Source organism: Acanthochromis polyacanthus, chromosome 16 (genome assembly GCF_021347895.1).
Source record: "Acanthochromis polyacanthus isolate Apoly-LR-REF ecotype Palm Island chromosome 16, KAUST_Apoly_ChrSc, whole genome shotgun sequence".
In the NCBI taxonomy this organism is placed as follows: domain Eukaryota; kingdom Metazoa; phylum Chordata; class Actinopteri; family Pomacentridae; genus Acanthochromis; species Acanthochromis polyacanthus.
In genome coordinates this window covers 6,452,769-6,472,863 of record NC_067128.1, presented here as the reverse complement: position 1 = coordinate 6,472,863, position 20,095 = coordinate 6,452,769, and the positions used below count along the sequence as shown (strand labels likewise).

The 20,095-nt window shown below is 39.9% G+C and overlaps 1 protein-coding gene across 4 annotated transcripts in view; it reads left to right on the top strand.

The window, feature by feature from the left end:
- Positions 1–20,095, top strand: part of LOC110959551 (MAM domain-containing glycosylphosphatidylinositol anchor protein 2-like) — a 287,510-nt gene that overhangs the window by 218,841 nt on the left and 48,574 nt on the right. For all 4 annotated transcript variants that reach the window (XM_051960688.1, XM_051960689.1, XM_051960691.1 and 1 more), the window contains exons 11-12: positions 136–284; positions 11,033–11,210. In XM_051960688.1, coding sequence (XP_051816648.1) covers positions 136–284; positions 11,033–11,210 — 327 coding nt within the window. The remainder of the gene's footprint in view (positions 1–135; positions 285–11,032; positions 11,211–20,095) is intronic.

The window sequence follows — 20,095 nt, the reverse complement described above, 5'->3', positions numbered from 1 at the left end:
ACTTATTTGGACACTACATCAATAGGCCATTTGCCAGGCATTGGGGTGGCAGCATGGCCTTCCACTGTTAAAAAAAAAATATGAAGATTAAGTGTCAATAAAATATTGTTATTGATGTGTTGTGTCTCTCTTTAGGTAAAGCCTACCCTCCGGAGTTCTACTATGATACCTACAGCCCTCTGTGGCAGAACCGACCCAGAGTCTACGGCTTCAAGCTCCAGTGGACCCAGATGAACCCGAACGCCGTGGACCGAATCGTCGCCTACAGACTCGGCATCAGACAGGTAGGACTGCTCCAAGTTGACTGTGCCTGCTTTCTACTTGCTTGTTCTTTGCCTGTGAATACATTTCAGTCTCTTCTATTTCCAGAGAGCTTTTGTCACAGCGTGAACATGAGTTTTTAAAGTTTGAGATGTACCTTTTTGGTACAGCAATCACTGAGCCTTTGGTACTGGTCAGCCTCTTTTCAAGCCTCCATAGATGAATTAGAGCCACTTTGTGCCAGCAGGCAGTAAAAACCTTTCTTATTGCCAAATTAAGCATGAGATGGAAGCGTTTGCACTGCTTGCCTGCCTTCCTGCTTGTTGGATTCCACTGACAGAGCTACATCTTACGCTTCAATTCTTTGTCTGTCTTATTGTGCCGTTTTTTGAGGATGTGAACGAGGAAGGCAGAATCACCGAGAACCTTTCAGGGGCAGTCAGTCAAACGTGTTCTGCAGTTTCCACGAATCGCTTCTGTTTTTTGCTCTCCATCAGAGGAGTGGAAGGAGACCCCGCAGTGAGAAAATAGCAAGCATAGCTCCTGTTTTCCCTGCTTCTCAACTAAACTCCACAGATGACAGGCAGGCGGCATTGATGGATGGCATGGTTACATTTTCTCTTCTGGCAATCAGTGTGTATTCTCCCTCTCTCTCCACATAGCAGATTTTTTTCCTCCTCATAGTTTCTTACTTATACCAGTAAATGTGGCACCACCTTCAGATGGAGTTCCAAATGGTGAAATTACCCCATTAGCACTATACAATCTCAGGTTGCATTGAGCTGCCATTTGAGAGCAAGTTTAGAAACAAACATTAAAAAAAAAAGCGTACATCAAGAAAGATGAAGCATTGCCCCAACGCCGAATCCATTTCTTTCCTCCTCAGAATTAGTGAGTGTAGCCTGACAGTTGTGTTTGTAATGAATAATATAATTTCATGTTTGTTTCACACTCTACCCCTCGAGGAACCGATGCTTGAAAACACGTTCTAAACCCACTATGTTTGTGTAGCGCAATGATTTTTCTGTCAACTATCTCAGTTGGTCTGTTTGGTTATAAATTATGTTGTGCTCGCAGAACCCGTGTTTGCGTTTGCCAGGCGTTTGTCTGAAAACTTGCCAGGAATGTACATTTGCTTTTCCTATTTTCAGCGGCACTTTAAAAAAAAAAAAAGATTATATCGTCTGTGGTTGAGTGGACCAACTGAAACCATATTTGTTTATTAAAAATGGAGCATTGCAGTCGATTCCAGCAGAGAGTCGGTGTTTGGGTAAATTAATTTCTTTCCACCTTCTTGCCTTGGTATCTCAGGAGGGTACACTGTGTGACCATTATTTCCTTCCTCCAAGGCATAACAACCAATCTTCCATTGTCCTAGATGAAAGAGAGCCTTAGCTGTAGGGAAAATTCACTTCTTCCTTTTTTTTCTTTTGCAGCATTTACAGTACAGTTTACCCTCTGTGATTGATTGAGTCTCAGCTTTTACTATTGGTTTGAACGAAAAAATGGGATTTTTTTGGTTACATTTCTTATGGTGAGGAGGAGTTGGAAGCCAAAAGGCAATGAGCAGGAGGAGATGAGAAAGGCAAAGAGGAAATGAGTAGGAGGAGATGCTCCTATTGTAAATAAAATAAATGCAGAGACCGACTGTGAACGAGTGGTGCAGTAAAAGAAAGCTCTGGCACGTGGACTATACAACGCTCCCATCTATTTATAGATCGACTAACAGCTCCCCTCTCGCCGTTCCTGGTGAATTATTACCATTTTCCTCACACTATTTTTTGAATTAGCTGGTGGACTTTGTGCCTCCGTAATGGATTGTGCTGTGTTACCGTCCATTGCCCTCGTGAGAGACAGTCTGACTGAAGATGGAAATGGGAATGAGGCTGAAAGTAAAAAGCGTGCACCGGCCAGAATCACAAAACACAAATCACCGAACCTGTCAAGGATGCGGTGGATGGCTGTGACATCTGCCCTTGTTTTGATACTGTAGCCGGCTGCTTCAAACCCTCCTCTCCTGTCCACAGGCTTGATTTGCTGTCTCTAAGCTCGAGCAGATAACTTTCTCAGCCTACGTGTTACCATGCTGAAAGAGCTCCTTCTTCCTCCTCCTTCTTTCTCGTCTCTTTCAATTGATCTGACAAGTCAGAGTGTGCAGGCAGATCAATAGAAGCCATACTAATTACATGCAGGCAATCTACAGTAGATCAGCTCTTGTCTAACATTACACCGTCAGTTTGATTAAACCCGCCTTTCTTTCGGCTCCTGCTATAGCTTTGATCAATCCTGCAGCTTTTTTTGTTTTTTTTTGAAGTTGCCATAAAATCCCCATGAACCACTGCTGCAATCAAATGAAATTAAATCAATACGGCACTCTGCCTTTGTGGGGAAAACATGGGGAATGAAAGGTAATGGGATGTAAACAGAAACCTTAATTGAGCGAACACTTGGGGATTGGGCGAGCATTAATGGGAATCAAAACAAAGGTGCAAAATCCATAAGTAGGATTCAAAATCTCTGTAAAAGTTCCGTGGTTTTCTCCAGATTCGATTTGATTTGCACATTTAAGCACAATTCCTTTTTGATATGGGAAAAAATTATTTGCTTTCATTTGTTCTTGTGGAGTTTGAAGCAGCTTTTTCCAAGACTCACATTTAAGGCCTCCATCTGTCTGGAGCTTTGGGACGAACACACAAACCGGTCCCAGTCCCACATTAGACTCTCTTTTCCCAATTAAATGTTTTTATATGTGACACGGGCATCTAGAACTGATTTACATCACACACCTAGTGGATACACAGTATATTCTTTCATCTATCCACACAGTATTACACAAACACCTGAACAAAGAAAAGCAGCGTGCCGTGGGACTTTAGGAACAATAATGAGATGAGATACAAACTCTAGCTAAACTAAAGCTCTCATTACAATCTGCCAAAACCATTTTAATTCAAGTATTACTTTCACTCTGATGTACTGCTTACTGTCAGACTGTAAAATAATTTTATTATTGTTAGAAAGCGATAACACTCAAATGAATAAATGTACACCTTGTCTTACACTTTAAAAAAAAACTGCAAAAAAAAATGTTGAAAGTTACGGCACATGTCTGTAAAACTGTGTAAATTTGTGGACACTTTAAAAGAGCAAATTACTATTAGCAAAAACAGAGATTTTTGATGTGGGCATTATGTACAATCATGGTGTGCTTTTTTTTAAAAAAAACACTACTTTATAGTCAACTTATAAAATACTCTTTTTTTGTCCATATTTTAGTAGATATTTTATAGAACTTAAAAAAAATAATTATTTACCATTTTTCAAACCCCAACATATTTTTTTCTTTCAAAACATTCCTAAAATATATTTATATTTTCCTGATTTAAATAGAGCAAACTTAGTCAAATTGTACTATGAAATGCTATTAAAAAACACTAAAAATCAGACTAAAATGACCATTTGTAAAAATATAAATTTTCGATGCAGACATTTCCAGTTTTTCTCAGTTTTGTTTTTCTGTTTTATTGTTAACATGTTGACAATACATCCCTTTTTTCTGTCGTTTAACTAGATATTATCAGTAATTTAACAAAACATGGATAATCTGCAAAGTCACAGTAAAATATTTTTAAAAAAATTCAGTTAAAAATTATTTTTTAAAAACATTAGCTTGTACTTAGTGCTTGTTTTGTCACAGCTTAACTGGACCGCTGATACATATTTGACACCAAACATCAAATATTCATTCTCTAGCTACGGGTTTTCATTCAACCAGACTTTATTTATACACCACTTTTCATACACGTAGAATGAAACAAAGCATTTGACACAAACATCTGCAGGTTTTTCAAATACAAACTGATGAAATAGTCACTTTCAGCTGCAGGCATGTCAAATAAATGACCTAATATTAAAAAATGCCATAGAGAATGTGAAGTTGACACAACCTTTTGTTTTATTTTGCTAAAATGTTGGTAACCAAACTGATGAAGATGTAAAAACAGACAGACGGTATACTGAGAGAAACTGACGCCAAACAACAGAATTTGGACAAATTAAGCACGAAAAACAGCAAAGATCCAAATGAGTTAGCAGCTCTAGACTGGATTACAAACCCAGATGCACCATCACCAGCTGTCACATACCAGAGCAGATTCATTTTTTTCTGAGTTTAGAAGTTACAAATCTCTGCCATTGCAACTCAGTTTCCTCCTATAGGGTCCTTTTCATGCCTATTTCTTCATCTCCAACTCTCCAGCAAGTCAAATTATAGACTAGTAACCATCATAGCAGGCACACAAAATAAAAACAAAACATTATTTTGAACAAGTTACTCTTATTTTAGAGATTTTTCTTGTTTTGTGATAGATAACCAGTAAATTTACAGAAAATGTATCATTTTTCAAATAGAAACAGGCCAAAACTGAAAATCATGTCCACAACTAAAGTCTAAATTTCTATCAATTGTAAAAATTATTTTATATATTATATAATATAGTATTATAATTTATTCTTTTGGCAGTGAAATTACAGTTTTTACTGTATTTAAATCAACAAGAAACTATTCTTATTTTACAGATATTTACCCACATTTGAAAGAAAAAACATCTATTTTAAGATGCCAAATAATGTTTTAACTGTTATTTGACATTACTTTACAAGCATTAGATCCTACACAAATGATGTATGTGCTGTTAGCCTGGACAGGACATCAAATGAAGGATTGGGGATTTTTTGCAATAAAATGAGCATAAATCTGATTTTTAGACTTTATTTCAAGAGGTTATTTAAAAAACTGAGGCTGAGGACTGAAGCAGCAACAACTGCAGGAGGAACGGCCTTGAGTTTGCATATTTTATCACAGTTATGAAAGAGAATTTGTCTCATCCAAACTTTCAGATCCAAGATAATTTTGAGCAGGAACAGCTGTTTTACCAGTTTTATTGGGAAAAAAAACTCTAAATCATGTTTTTCAAATTCTGTTTCATTTTTAATCCAGTATATATATTTTTTAAAACTGTGATTTTTCTGCGTGTCTTCTGATATGTAAGCTGCTGCTACATCACTGCAATTTCCCTTTGGGCATTAATAAAGTAGTAGTCTGTGTAAAAACATCATCTGGATTTACATTTTATCCCAGCTAGAAGTGCAGAAATTATTTAGTTTGTAGTTCTTCTTTGATTATATGATGAAGTTGAAAAGGTTAAAATCATAAAACACAAGCTTTAATGGAAGTTTGAGTTCAGAACACAAGGTCAGTCAGTGCAGCACACAAAATGCTATTTACAGTCATGGAAAAAAAATATTAGATCACCCTTGTTTTCTTCAATTTCTTGTTCATTTTAATGCCTGGTACCACTAAAGGTATATTACGTGAAGAATTCAAGGAACACAACATAAAATGCAGCTGATTCCATAATACTTTATGTCCCATTTCACATGCTTCAGCTTCATTGTATTTCCAGGCTGTATAAGAGGCCATTTCATGTCATAAACAGCACTGCACATGTAAAGGCTTAGAGTGGTTTCCTGCTGACATTCAAGTTGCAGCACAACTCAAAAGTGTTCCACTCTCACACAATGCCAAAAACAAAAGAATTATGTGAAGCCACAAAGGCAGCTATCTTGGTACTGCTGGAAACTGGCATGAAGGCAAAGGACTCAGGTCATGTTTGGGGATACTCTTGAAAACAGTCTTCTCCCATCAGCTGGAAAACTCTTTCCTGTCTCCAATAACTGGATTTTTCAGCAAGACAATGCCCCTTGCCACACGGTAAAGTCAGTTAAAGCCTGGATGGAAAACCAGAACATTGGAACCATGCCTTGGCTGCTCAATCACCAGATCTAAATCCAGCTGAAAACTTGTAGAAAATCACAAATGCAAAATGGAGAACCACAAGCCCAAAAACAAAGCAAATTTATTTGAATTTATGCAACAGGAGTGGGCTGCTATGACAGCAGAACAATGTCATGCCAAGACGCAAGACGTCAAAAACAACAAGTCCAGGGTCCTTCATCCATTATGAAATTTGTCATTTTGGAGATGGGACTGTGATGATTTGCACAGTTAAATCTGCTTCTCCTTTCGTGTTACCTCTCCTTAGAGCACATTAATCAGGCCGGTTGCATTAAAATGTATCGCACATTTGCTCACTTGTTTCCATGTGAAAAACGCCTCAAGGGCACAGGTTGATAGATTAGAATCAGCTGTTTTCTTGGTCACCTCTGAGTCTGCATCGTCGCCGAAGTTTTAAGGTGTTCTTTGTACTTTGTCACGAGTGCAAATTAAAGTGTTAACCACAGACACAGAAACTAAGAACTTCTTTTTGGCATCTGTAAACCTCTTGTCACCAAATATAGACTCAGAGCAAAGCACATATATCACGATAATACATTTGTGTGTCTGCTCCGGGGAAAACAGATGTTGTTTTCACTGTCGGTGAAAAATAGCAAATATCCTGAAAATGATATATCCGCTTCTTAGATTGTTCACACACACACACACATAGAGAGGAAGAGACACTTACAGGCCAGCACTGTGTAATTTATGGCAATTAACTGCCATGGCTTTTTGTACTTCAGAGGAAAGCTAAAATTTTCAGACGATGGGTAGGGACAAGTGTGCCGTCTGCAATTACCAGTGACAGACAAAACACTCTATTTACCTGCAAACTAATGGTGATGAAAACTTGCACCCCATAATTGCGGATCATCCAGGCTCTAAGTAATTACTTAATTGGTATTGTTCTCACACATGCACACTGACTCGGCTTCGCTGCTATCACACCTTCATTCACTCCATCTCTGTCTCTCTCGGCGAGTAACGCACTCCCTCTTTTCCTTGGGCAGAGAAGGGCATGTATCGTCGCTAATTGTGATGCAGAAGGTGTAACTTGCCTTTGTGCAGCGTTTCCCCTTAAACTGATACTCAAGGATAAGACGTACCCGGCTTCTCTTTCTTTTTGCCCCCCAGCAAACGCAGCAACAAACCCCTCATTTTGTTTCTTTGAATTTTCGGAGGGCCTGTATTGTATCACAAGACATGAAAAGCGGTTAATTTTTTGTGTGATACCTGAGCTTAGTTGACTACAGACAGGTTTGCTTGTGCGCTGTGCACAGACGAGATGTACAATTCCTGCCAATTCAAGGTCCCTGCACAAAGACGGAACAAAACATTGCTGAATATCATTTCAGAAAATCTTTACAGGAATATATTAGACGTGATCGGAACACAACTGCGATCGTACAACGCTTGTGTAACCCAGACAGGTATATGTTTAACGGGGAAAAGGAATCAGGATTTTTCTGTCTGCTGCTCGCTAATAGCAGCCTTTGAATTTTGAAGCTGGGCTCTGCTTTGAAAGTAAATACGGCTAATGAGCATCAAGCTGTCAACAGCGTACACGGGGAAATTTGTTTTTGTTGTGTAGCATTTAAAGATGGTGAATCATCCAAATGCCTATAGATTCTGTAGTAGCACTATAATTGGCAGAGGAAATGCAGCGTTTTACACTGATTGCGAAGGGAATACATATTTGTTTTGGTCATTTATGTAAAATGTTCTCAGGAGGAAACCCTTCAGCAGAATATCGATTGTACTGTGCATGTTCTTCTGTAAACAACCGGAAAACCAAAAATATTAAATACGCTCATTGTCAATAGAATCAGACCAAGTCCAGCTCCCAAAAATACATTTGCCAAAGAATCCTCACAAAAAATACACAATATTTCCAGATATGATATGAATAAAATGCCACATAATAACTGTAAAGCGTGTTGAAGCACTGCAAAATGTTCCTTTATGCATGCAGCCATGCATCTCTGCATCCTTTAAGATTATGCTCACCTGATAGATTTGAGCTTTCGGAGCATGAGTAGTGACATGAAATCCCTGAATCTGGATTCAAAATGCTCTGAACTTGCCATCTTGTCATTGCCAACGAAGCCTCATTCATTCTCAAATGGAAAGAATCGGAAAAAAGGTAGAGAGAAAACAAGAACTTTGCAAAATAAAAGAAATCACAGAGATGCAGATTAGATATTATCACAGGACTTCTGTATTTGATGAAATACGGTAGCACTTAGAAAGTACAAAGAGACTATATATTTTTATTCCTTTTAATTTTATTCTTATTTTATAGTATTTGCACTACTGTCTTGCACTGTTTTGCACCCCAGTGAAGTGTGTTAAGCTGTTTATTTTGTGTGCTTATTTTATGTAATACTTTGCCAATGCGAATGTGTGTTTGTCATGCCAATAAAGCCTCTTTGAATTGAATTGAATTGAATTGAATTGAATTGAATTGAATTGAATTGAATTGAATTGAATTGGCGGTGGAATTTTCACTTTATAGGTTCACAAGGGACCTCAGTATATATTGCAAATTGCTAGAGTTTCTTTGAAGCAGTTTTTGGTCATTTGGGAGCCCCGAAAATTTACACACAACAGTGATATATTGCCATTTGATTTAATGAGATTCTAGTCCAGTACACTTTATGTGAGATCCAGTGAATCTCTCTTTGTGGTCTGCTAGCTGATCGTTGTTTGAGTCCTGAAAATGAATCTAGTGTTCAGACTCAGCTCTGGTTCTGTAAATGGGAAACATACAAAGTGCAAAGAACGGGGAGATAAATAGGGAGTAAAGAGGGCAGAAGGAGCGGGAAGGACAGTAAATCTAGCACATGCTAACTGTCTGAATATGCTAACTAGCTAAATATCAACAATTCTCCAGAATCACAATTATTTTGCAGGAAGACGTGTTAGAAAATAACATTGGGAGAAGATTATTAGTGCGTTCATCACAACCGGTGATCTCGTTTGCATAACAGTATTGATCGCAGCTGCTTTCAAAATGGAAAGGAACAGCGTGAGCAAGTTGGTGCTCCGGTGAGCAAACATGACATCAAAACCACCAGCGTAGCAGCCAATAAATATTTTCTGCATCCTTGTGTGTGGGCAAGCAAGCCAACTGTGGACACAACTCTGTTCATACTTCGGTGCATAACACGCTGACCTGCTGCACGGCCTGTTGCATTTGACTTCATATCAAACTCAGAAAAACACGCAAAGAAACAACAGCTGCTTACTGATAGAGCTTTAGCACTGAATCAATAATTATTCTTGAGGTATGCCAAGCACCGTGTGTGAACATGGTCCAGGATATATTGAGAAATTAGAACTTCCTACTATGTTAGGCCTCCGTCAATGGAAATCATGTACAAATCAAAGTTCCTTCAAAGTCTACAGTGACTACCTCAATTACAACTCTGTTAATGATGAATTTTAAGGTGTAGATGGCCAAGATTCTCCTCTTACTTTCTCTTCTATTAGCAAATATTAGCTTTAAGCACTACTTGTTTGCATACTTAAGCTTAATATTGTCTGAGTTCTTCTTGAGCTGCCAAAACACCTCTGACTTGTCAGGGCATCGACATGACTCTTCAGGCACCTTGTGGTGTTTTCAGTGGATGTTTCGGTTCCTGTTGGTTGTGGAGTTGGTTCTCTATGGATTGAGTTTGTTGCTGTGGTGCACCCAGATCTGGTGAAGTTTCAAGGCTGACTCAGCACACCGGGCTCTAGGTTGGTTTCCTCCAGTCCTTCCTGAGCGTTTTTTTTTTTTTTTTTTCCATTGTGGCTACTCTGTCTACAATGTTGTTTGTTTGGGTGGTATGGGTCAAAGTAACATCCACATGAATATCAGGACTCAAGGATTTCCCTGCAGAGTATTGCATTATAACTAGACAATCAACAAATTTTCACTTTACCCATCAGTGGTGTTAATTTTTTGCCTGGTCATTAAGTTAGATTGCCACAATAATGTGCTTTGAGATAATCAGGAATTCTAGAACGTTATGTTCCTCTGACTTGTCCAGCTCCGTCCTTCAAGTGTGGCCTTCCAAGCTGTGGAAATTTTTTATTTGGCAACATTTAGTTGGATCCCAGCACAGCCTTGCCTAATTTGTACTGAACTCAAAGTGTTTTTGCCAGACGTTAAACCAATTCACTCAATACACAACAATTTGCCAACGATTTTAAACTTCTTTCAATTAAATTTACCTCTCTGGTCAAAAGCTTGTTGTCCCTCCAACAGAAGGTTTGCCCAAAAAAAAACGATCTAAGCAGCAGTGAACAGGCTTTCTGAGCTAGAGTTTGATCCAAATAAGAGTCAACGACTTGTCTCCTACAACTTAGGTTAAGATCATAACCAACCTGTCACCAAAAATTGCCTTTATGTGAATCCAATAAGCCGCTCACACATAATAGAAACAGCAGAGGGAGACTACACATGATGGGCTGACTGTCTGAATGGGATAAATATGAATCACACCATTTCCGGGCTGCTGGATACAACCCCAGCGTCTGCGGTTTCTTAAGCAGCAAATTGTAGCAGTTTCAGGTGGTTTTTGAAGGTCAGTGATGTATAATATGTCTTTGTGTGTGTAGCTACATGCAAAGGTTTTCATCCTTGCTCTGAATGGGCCTTTGGGAGATGATTACACATGACAGTAGGCATGATCAGTCCCCATTTTGAAGGCAATGTCTGTCTGTCTGTGTGTGTGTGTGTGTGTGTTACTACATTTTCCTGAACATTTTTGAACAAAAATGCCAATTACACAGGAGTAAACGAAACAGCAGCTAACAAAGCCGGTTTGATCCTCAGTTCTTCCCCATCTAATGCTGGTAATTTTCAGCAATGAGTGAAAGCTGCTGCAAACAGAACTTGAGATTTTTCTATTAATCCAAACTTGCTGTGGTTCTTCTTCCATCCAGATGGGGCTGCAGCGCTGGTGGGAGCAGGAGATCCCTGTGGATCAAACCATCAGCAAAGGAGAGCTCATGACGCATAACCTGACTGAGCTGATAAAACCTGAATCTTACGAGGTGCGTCTCACCCCCATCACACGCTTCGGAGAGGGCGACTCCACCATCCGGATTGTCACCTACAGCGGTGAGTGCTTCATGTTCTTTCTTATTTTGGAGGACGCTGCAATTTTGGGAAAATACACTAATATATGGTGTTTAATTGGTCTCAAAACCTGTGTGTACAAAAACCAAAAGTGTGCGTGTGATGATATGAGCGCAGAGAGAGTAAGCTGTGAGTGAAAAACTTTTTTGCGAGGGAGCGTTTCTGCTCTGCATGCACAAATGTGGTGCTGTAGGCACTCATCACTTCACTTTTCAAGCAGATTTTTTTTATTTTGAAAGTAGGGACAGTGCCTCTCAAAACACTGATGTAGAAGATTTAAAGCCCTTGTCACAGCGCAGGTGGATGCACCCAAAGTGAGAGCACACAAAGCAGACTGAGACAGATTTAAATGAACAGACTTTATTACAGAATAACAATGAAACTATACAAACACAACCAGGGTACGTAATCTAACCAAAATCTATTCTCAAAACTCAAGATTAAAACTATCAGCTCAAACAAGACGAAAACTAACTAGAAGACAAAACTAAGACCAGGGCTACTGAAGGGTAAGCAATTAAACTAACTAACGATTGTATTTACTAATGAGGAAGGAGAGGGGCAGGTAGGTTCAGAGGCACTGCAGGACATGTGGCAGGGGGCAGCGACGGTGACCAGAGCCGGGGGGGAGCCGAGTCCTCTTCAGCGGGGGCCAAGTTTCAGGGGACCAGATTCTCTTCAGGGGAGTGTCCATGTGACCCCGTAAAGGTGGTTCAGGTGGAACACTGAGGTCCAAGTCCTCTTCAGACTGCTGGGTAAAGGCTGCAGTGGTGGCTTGGTGGAGCAGAGCAGAACTGGACAGGGCGCTCGGCAGAACTGCGGGCAGGGCAAACAGGTATTAGTGCAGAATCAAAATGGAGTTGCAAAACGTGCAACATGACCTGACCGACTGACAGCTGATGCTACGATCTGGCAGGAAGTGGAGCGATGAGTGTTTACGGAGTGGTTGATGAGCCAGGTATGGGTTAGGTTTAGGATTAGTCCACAGCTGTCTTGCATTCCTGAAGATTTATTATTAAATTGTTAACAGCCGCAGGAGAGCAGCGCAGAAAGGAGAGTGAGAGCAGAGGGTGAGGGAGGACAGGAAGAGGGAGGTTAAAGGAGGTCAGGTGGGGCAGATGCAGAGACCGGGGAATGGGCTCTGACAGCCCTGTGATGTGTTTAAACTTTGAATGAAGTTTCTAAAATAAGCCAGAACTACAGGGTTCCAAAGATGGCTGGGTTTTGGCAGTTGTCCAGCCGTCTTCCCGTTCATTTGATAGGGGATTTTTAAATTTTAGTTTTTTTAGTTTAGTTTTTTTAAGAATTTTTGTTAAAAACATATCACAAATCTCTACTAAAACTCGTAGCACACTATTCCCAATCGAGCTGCATATTTTGAGGACAAATTAAGTGCCAAAGATCGTGTTGGAAGAATCCGGTCACAAAATTAATTGTACTTATGTTTGAGGTTATCTTTCGCATTTGCAAACCTGTCGCTGTTTGAATCCTTTGAGAAAGTCAGCATTTCTGTCAGAAAGATACTTTGATAAGCTGTAAGTGTTGACTTTCTCGGACTGCATCTGTGAAACATCTTTTGCAGACATGTTTTTGGTATCTGTGACTGTTGAGTCCATGCAAAGTAGGGATGCGCTTGCACTGTAAAGCCCAAATCCTCTCTGGCATCGATAGTTTTCCACTTGCAGACATTTGGCCTGTGAGCGCGTATCATGTTCCTTGTTCTCGTGTGCACAGGTTGTGAGTCTAATTTTTTTTTTTAATGTTAGCGGAGACACAAGAGAGTCTGAAAAGTCACTTTGTGGTTGCACAGGTGGAAGAATCACAGCCACAGTTGGTGTTTAATCCATCAGCTAACTCAGAAATACTCCTAAATTACCTCCAGCTCCGGTTTGTGCTGCTGGATTATGACACATGTTCATCAACACTGATGGATATGAAAAGTTCACTGTGGTATCAGCAGTCATTCCAGTGATCCTGATGATGATGTATAATGTATGATATGTATGAGCAAAGACCATTAAATGATAAACTCATTAAAGTAATTTGAATTGCGTCTAACACGTTCAGTCATCAGAGGACAGTTTGAAATCAGCTTGCTTCACTCCTTTTGCACTTTGAGCCAAATGAATGCTGATCTATTCCTGGTGACCTTTATTACTTGAGTCAGGTCTCTCCTGGACTGGAGCAAAGGCTGACTTGTTTGTTTCTGTGCTTGAGAGATCATCATGACATCGAATCATCTGATGACTCAAATATGTGCTTTGGATCACAAGAAACAAACAGAGCTGGTCAGAGATGACTCATGTTGTGCTTTGCTCAGTTTCCCCCAGAACAATGTGTGTTTTTGTTTGTGAGTCCTTCTTTTCTCGCTGTTTTTATTTGCTAGAAGATGTAATTTGTCACCTGGAATGTTTTTGTATATATATAACAAGGAACATTTTCAATTTCGTGTTGTAAACATTTTGAGAGGTTCGTGCCCTCGCAGAGCCTCACATGACCCTCTCAAAGTGTTCAATCTGTCTGCGCTTTAGCCCAGAAGGAGAGGCCAGACAGAACAGTAATAGTGTTTACTGGTGTCGTGTTGTTTAACTTGTTTGAATCAGGACCACAGTAATGAAATATTAATACTTGTATTTATACCGCCGTTTTCAAAAATAAATTGCAAAGTGTTTTTTTTAAAAAGGGTGAGAAAAGAGAGGAAAGATGAACGCTTCCAAGTCCACACATATGGCTGCTTTCCCAGCTAGAGTTTTCAAAGTTCTACAGAGTTGTATTAATGTTTATTTGCTTTTTTTATTATTTATTTCACGGAATGTTCTTCTTAAAGGTTGGATAAAGGTCTCCAAACTTTTGATAATAGCAGTGCATGATGTACTAACATTCCTAAAACATTTTCAACAATGTTGCCGTCAAAACACCCTCACTTTGTTATCCTTGGCATTGTGGAATGTTCCACAGATGTACATCAAACAATGTGATGCTTCAACAACATCCTTAGACATTCTCTGAATATTGCAAACAAGATCTTCTATTTTTTTTAATATGTACACCCCCTGTCAAAAGTTTTAGGACACTTTCTCATTCAAATAAAGTAGAACCTGTCCTACAACTCCCTAAAATTCTTTGAAAATTAAACTCTTTTAAACAATTTTAACACTTGTAGCCAATGTTGTGGGAGCGTTTCCTGCTAATTGGGTTGTCAGAGATCTTCACGTCACGTTTGAACATATTATGTACACTTTATTGTCATTTTTTAATGCACAGGGCCGTAAGATAAACCTTTCAACTTCCATAAATGTCAGCAACAGTCACCATAAGTTTGAAGTTAAGTTCATCTGCTGTTGTTGTCAATGTTTGCTAGTTTTCAGGCAATGACATATTTGCCTTGTAACATGTGGTTAATGTGCTGAAAGGTCGAATTTGAAACAAAACCATTAAACTTAACAAAGAAGTTACAGAGCTTGAGCTAAAGCCCTTAAAGGCAAGTCTCACCATTTCATGAGCTCAGCCATCTTGGTTGCACTCATGGGCAATTATTTCCCAATTATTCCCCATTATTGTTTAGTTATTTGGTCAAAGAGCCATAGCTGCAATACTGACTGGGAGATTTTTTTTAAAAAAAGAAAAAAAAGAAAAGAAAAAAGCTGCATGTACAGAATTACTAGATAAATCTGATTTCAAAAAATGCTTAAAAATTGGTGAGTTTGCCCCAATATAAGGTTCAAAAAGTATTTTGGCCACAGGTTGTACTTCTAGTGTTCTGGTTTCCCAGATGGATGTTTTCCAGTTCAGTTATTATAAAGCAGATGTTTTGCTTTGTCGGGTGAAAGGTGAAACGTGTATTGTACTACTGATGACATTTTTGGCATAATAAAATTTAATCATTATCTAATTAGGATTCTTTAATCAAACAGCACATAAGAAACTAGACTTATATCACAAATTGAAGCAAAACTGAGTGAAAAAATAATGGTGAAACCCCAAGCAAAAGAATCCACAGGCTTCCTCCAACCTTATAATGTAGGTCTAACAAACAGGAAGAATCTTTATAAGTCTATCGGCATTGAATATTGATGCAGATGGCATCAACACCAAAGAAAAACTTAAAAGCTACGTATCTCTGAGACATCAGCAGCTTTGATAAAACCGCAGTATTTGATGCCCTGGTAATGAGACTGGGTTGGGTTATTTCCTTGCATCCTGAAGGACCTACTGTGCTATGATGTAGTTAGTCAGTTCGTAATGCACTGTAAAATCACAGAAAATCATTTTTGTCTCCGTTCTGTTGAGCTGTGATGGCTGCTCATTGGATTTTTAAGCTTGGAACTTTGCTAAGATGGCTGTGTCATCTGTGTTTGCAGTCTTTTCATGTGGTATCATGGAATTGAGTATAAATAGTATGCAGCTTCTGACACGTTTTGTCATTTCTATACATTTCACGCCTTCCATGCGTCACTCAACGGTGTTTACACGCAAGACAGTTAAGGTTTGAGTGAATTAGGGCCTGAATACAACATGCTTTTGTGTGATACCAGCCTGCAGTCTTTAAGCAAAGACAAACTAATTAGTTTTAGTTCAATTTAAACAAAACTTTCAACTGGAAAAACTCAGAGACGTCTGTCAGCATCAAGTATTGACACGGGTGGCCTAAACAACAAATGAAAGCTTGTGCGTGTCTCTGGGATATCAGTAGCTTTGACAAAAGTTTTTGATGCTCTGGGAATGAGAATGGGTCAGATGAGCGTAACAGAAAAAGATACCTGCAGAGAGAGACTGGACAAGAGAGGACAGAGAGGACAGACAGAGAGGACAGAACACAAACTATGTGAGAGCCAAGACATACATAAATAAAAGCATTACAGAGATAACAAGTGAGGTTAAACTCCGATAAAGTCAGGATTGGTTCTCCTAAAAAAAAAAAAAAAGTACAGCCAGAAGCAGCCAGAAATAGAAATCAGAAGAACACGGTGAAGATTTGTTTGTTCTGTGAGGCACATGAGCCCAGCTGGACAGGAAGGGCACATCAGAACAAACTGTATTTCTCTACAGAATGGAAAATAGCAGCGCACAAATGGAGGCAGATTCTTCAGCCTGTGGGATCAAACACACAGGCTTCTGTAGAATCCACAGCAGTCCCAGCAGCACCAGTGAACAGATGCACAGGTGCTTGAGATGTGCTTTTTCATGAACTAACCGGCTGACTGTTTTCTATCACTGACTGCTGGGTTCTTCCTGAGTGGAGCTGCTGCAGTTGTGAATAATTCAGTTCCACTGCAGCTCATCATGGCTGCTGAAAAGAGAATTGTGAAAGAGGCAAGAGGGAGAGAGAGGGAGAGAGAGGGAGAGAGAGGGAGAGAGAGGGAGAGAGAGAGAGAGAGAGAGAGAGAGAGAGAGAGAGAGAGAGAGAGAGAGACAGAGAGAGAGAGAGAGAGAGGGAGAGAGAGAGAGAGAGAGAGAGAGAGAGAGGAGGCAGATAAACTTTTTCTGCTGTTCTTTTTGTATCAAGTTTGTGATACGGCGCGCTCTCTTTCCCTGCTAGACCTTGAATTGAATTCAGCGGAATTGAGTCAAATTGAATCCGGTCAAAGTGAATTGAGGCTAATTAAGACAAAGAGAGGCACAGGAGGGAGAGATGGAGGCAGCCAAGTTGGGACCGAGGAGAAAAGGGAGATACAGAGGAACAAAGTCGAAGAGAGCCAATGCTGATGTGCAAATCGCCTGCCCAACGAGAGACTGGACTAATTATCACTCTAGGGCTGCTCTGTTCTCCCACGCACAGAATAGCGTCACTGTAGCAGACTAATGTGGGTCTGAGTTGAATCCACTCTGCTCTGAGAATGTGTCCCGTAAGACGCCCTGACTGACGTGTGAAATACAGTCCAGAAACCATCTCCATTATCACTTCAATTTCACATTCGCTGGGGAGCAAAGACCTGCGGGAGCGTCTTTATTCAGATTGTTGCACGATGTTTGACCCGTTTATGGTGAGCTGAAATGACTGTGTGATTACAGTAAATGTAAATAAGTACGTTTGCATCTGCGTCCCGTCCTACCTGCTGCGTACATACACCAATCAGCCACACCATTAAAACCGCTGACAGGAGACATAATTAACGTTGATTATGTCGTTACGATGGCACCTGTCAGTGGGTGGGAGATATCAGTCAGCAAGTGAGCAGTCAGTTCTTGAAGTTGATGTGTCTGAAGCAGGAAAAACAGGCAGCATATGGATCTGTGGTGGTTAGAAGACTGGGTCAGAGCATCTCCTAAACAACAGGTGTTCCCGGTGTGCAGCGATTAGCAAAAATGATCCAAGAAAGGACAACAAGGCAAGGGTTGATCAATTATCAGCCTGACCAATTATCATGGCCGATATTTTTAAGATTGAGACTGAATAGACTGAACAAGAAGCACATCCGTTGCCACAAACCAGGAAATTAGCTACTTTCACAGTGTCTAAGGCTATGCTAATGGACATCAACTTGGTTTGAAGGCAGCCATAGATTACCCTGAAACAGAATCCGGAAAACAATAATTAATAATGATGTAAGTCGTGGACCTTAGTGGCCAATAAAAAACAGTGAAAGATGAAGAAAATAGACAAGAATAGCAGGCGTAACTGTCGTAGACAAACTGATCAATCTGTCGATCCACCATAAACAGAGGAAAGCATCTTAAATTAATTTTCTATTTTACATATTCAGCTGTAGTCACCTTTATTAATGAAGAAGCCTATTTATGAATGACAGGTTCCCACTATCACATGCTGTTAAAATATTACATTTAATGTAATATTAGTTCGAAATATCGGCTTATCTTGATCACCAGTAATCGGCATCGACCCTGAAAAACCCATATCGGTCGATCACTACAACAGGGTCACAGATGCTCGAGTATCACTGATGCATGAGAGTCAGTGATGGTTGACGCTACTGTAGTACAAAGTGCTAAAACCCTTACTGCTGCCATGAGAGAAAGGTGTCAGGACACACAGTGCATCACAGCTTTCTCTGAGGCTGCGTAGCTGAAATAAAACCCATTCTCGAGTTCAATCTGCTGCAAAACTGTGAGGAAAAATCAACAACCTTGGGCTCTGTGGATAAACACACTGAGGAGAATTTTGAGATACAGTAAGTCTTTGTTAGTTTGCTTCTCGTGACCGTTATCTCCAGGGGAGAGTGAGATGTCTTAAAAACTCTAGGAAAAGTACACCTTTTTACTGCCTATTTAAACAGTAAATTAGAGATTACATAACAACCCTTATTAACACTCCAACAATGGACATTCCTTCACACATATCTAAATGTTGCTCTTCTAGGAGCTTCAGTCGAAAGCAAATGGACTTCTAGGTTCTTGAAGACATTTCACCTCTCATTCAAGATACTCTTGAAGGCTTTTTTACATTAGCTTTCTAGATGTGTTTGGGAAAATATTTAGTTAGTGCATTGTCAGTCTGGTTTTGTTTATGTGACTAAACGGTGGGCATGGTTGCTTAAAAGTAAGTAGAAAGCAATTGGACTTTTCTTTCAGAAGTTTCAGGAGATTAAATTTCTTTTTCAGGTTCTTTAAGATGCTTCTAGAGGTGAAACTTCTTCAAGAACCTAAAACAGAAGTCCTTATTTATTCTACTGAAGCTCCCAGTATTACCATCACCTGAATGACTGAGAATCTACACAGTTTTCTGGAGACCACGTCCACCCGTTCATGTTGCCTTTCAGCAGGAAAATGCTCCCTGATACACTGCAAACATTGTTCAGAAAGGGTTTGTGGAACAAAGTCCCCAGGTCTCAATCAGATTGAGCATGTTTGGGATGTTCTGGTGAAACAAGTCTGATCTATGAAGGTTTCACCTCGCAACTTCCAGACTTTAAAGGATCTGCTGCTGACATCTTGGTGTTTCGGAGAATTCGAAGAGTTACTTCGAAAGAATCTGTGTAATTTCTAACAGTCATGTCCCCTATATTTCTTTCAAGCTCTGTTTTTTCCATCTTGTTAATCTTGTGATATGACTATCTTCAAGCAGGGACTTTAAAAATTAACTACATTTTTAGGCTCAGTTGCATTAGTTGTAAGTTTTCGTGCTGCTGCCTTTGCCTGTGCCTGAAACCATAGGACATTTACAGAGATATGTCCAGTCCAGACTTCCACAGAAAGATGTGGGATAAAAAGAAATTCTGGACAAGAATACATAGCACCTTCTAAGCTTAACGTCCAAGATGTAACGATGACATTGTTTAGTGGAGCTCTCACAGAATCCAAGCAGCAACTGTCTCCTAACTATCAGTTCTATTTGGATTTGCACTGCTGCTTTGCAATAAGAAGGCTGTGAGCTTCAGTCCTGCCTCTTGTGTGGTTTGCACATTTTCCCTGTGTTTGCTTTGGATTTCCCCAGCAATCCAAAGCACATACAGGTTAGAAGTCCCCCCATGACCCCAAGGTGTGATAGTGAGTGTACATTCTGTCTCCGAGTGTTTGTCCATCCGTGTCTGTTTGTGTATTTACCATCCAATCACAGCAAACATCCAGCATTGTAGGTTAGTCTCCGAGAGCAGTGACAGAGACAAACCAACCAAAGATCTGTTTGATAGCGTTTAGGTTAAACACTGAGTTCCTTCAGTCAAACTTTAACAGAAGGCTTCCAACGAAAGAGTGAGTTTTCTCCTCATTGCCCAACAGGCCAAGCGATCATTGTGATGCGCATGAAGCCGACGGTAGCAGCTTCTCTGTGACTTGGCAAGCAAACGCAAAAGCGGTTATAGTGTCCCCAGCTGTAGGATGAAGAATGGTCATGTCACCAAGCTCTGAAGATGCTCTTTTAAATTTTGCTGCAGTGACAATTTCAGCATCTGTTTGGTGTTCTTCATAAC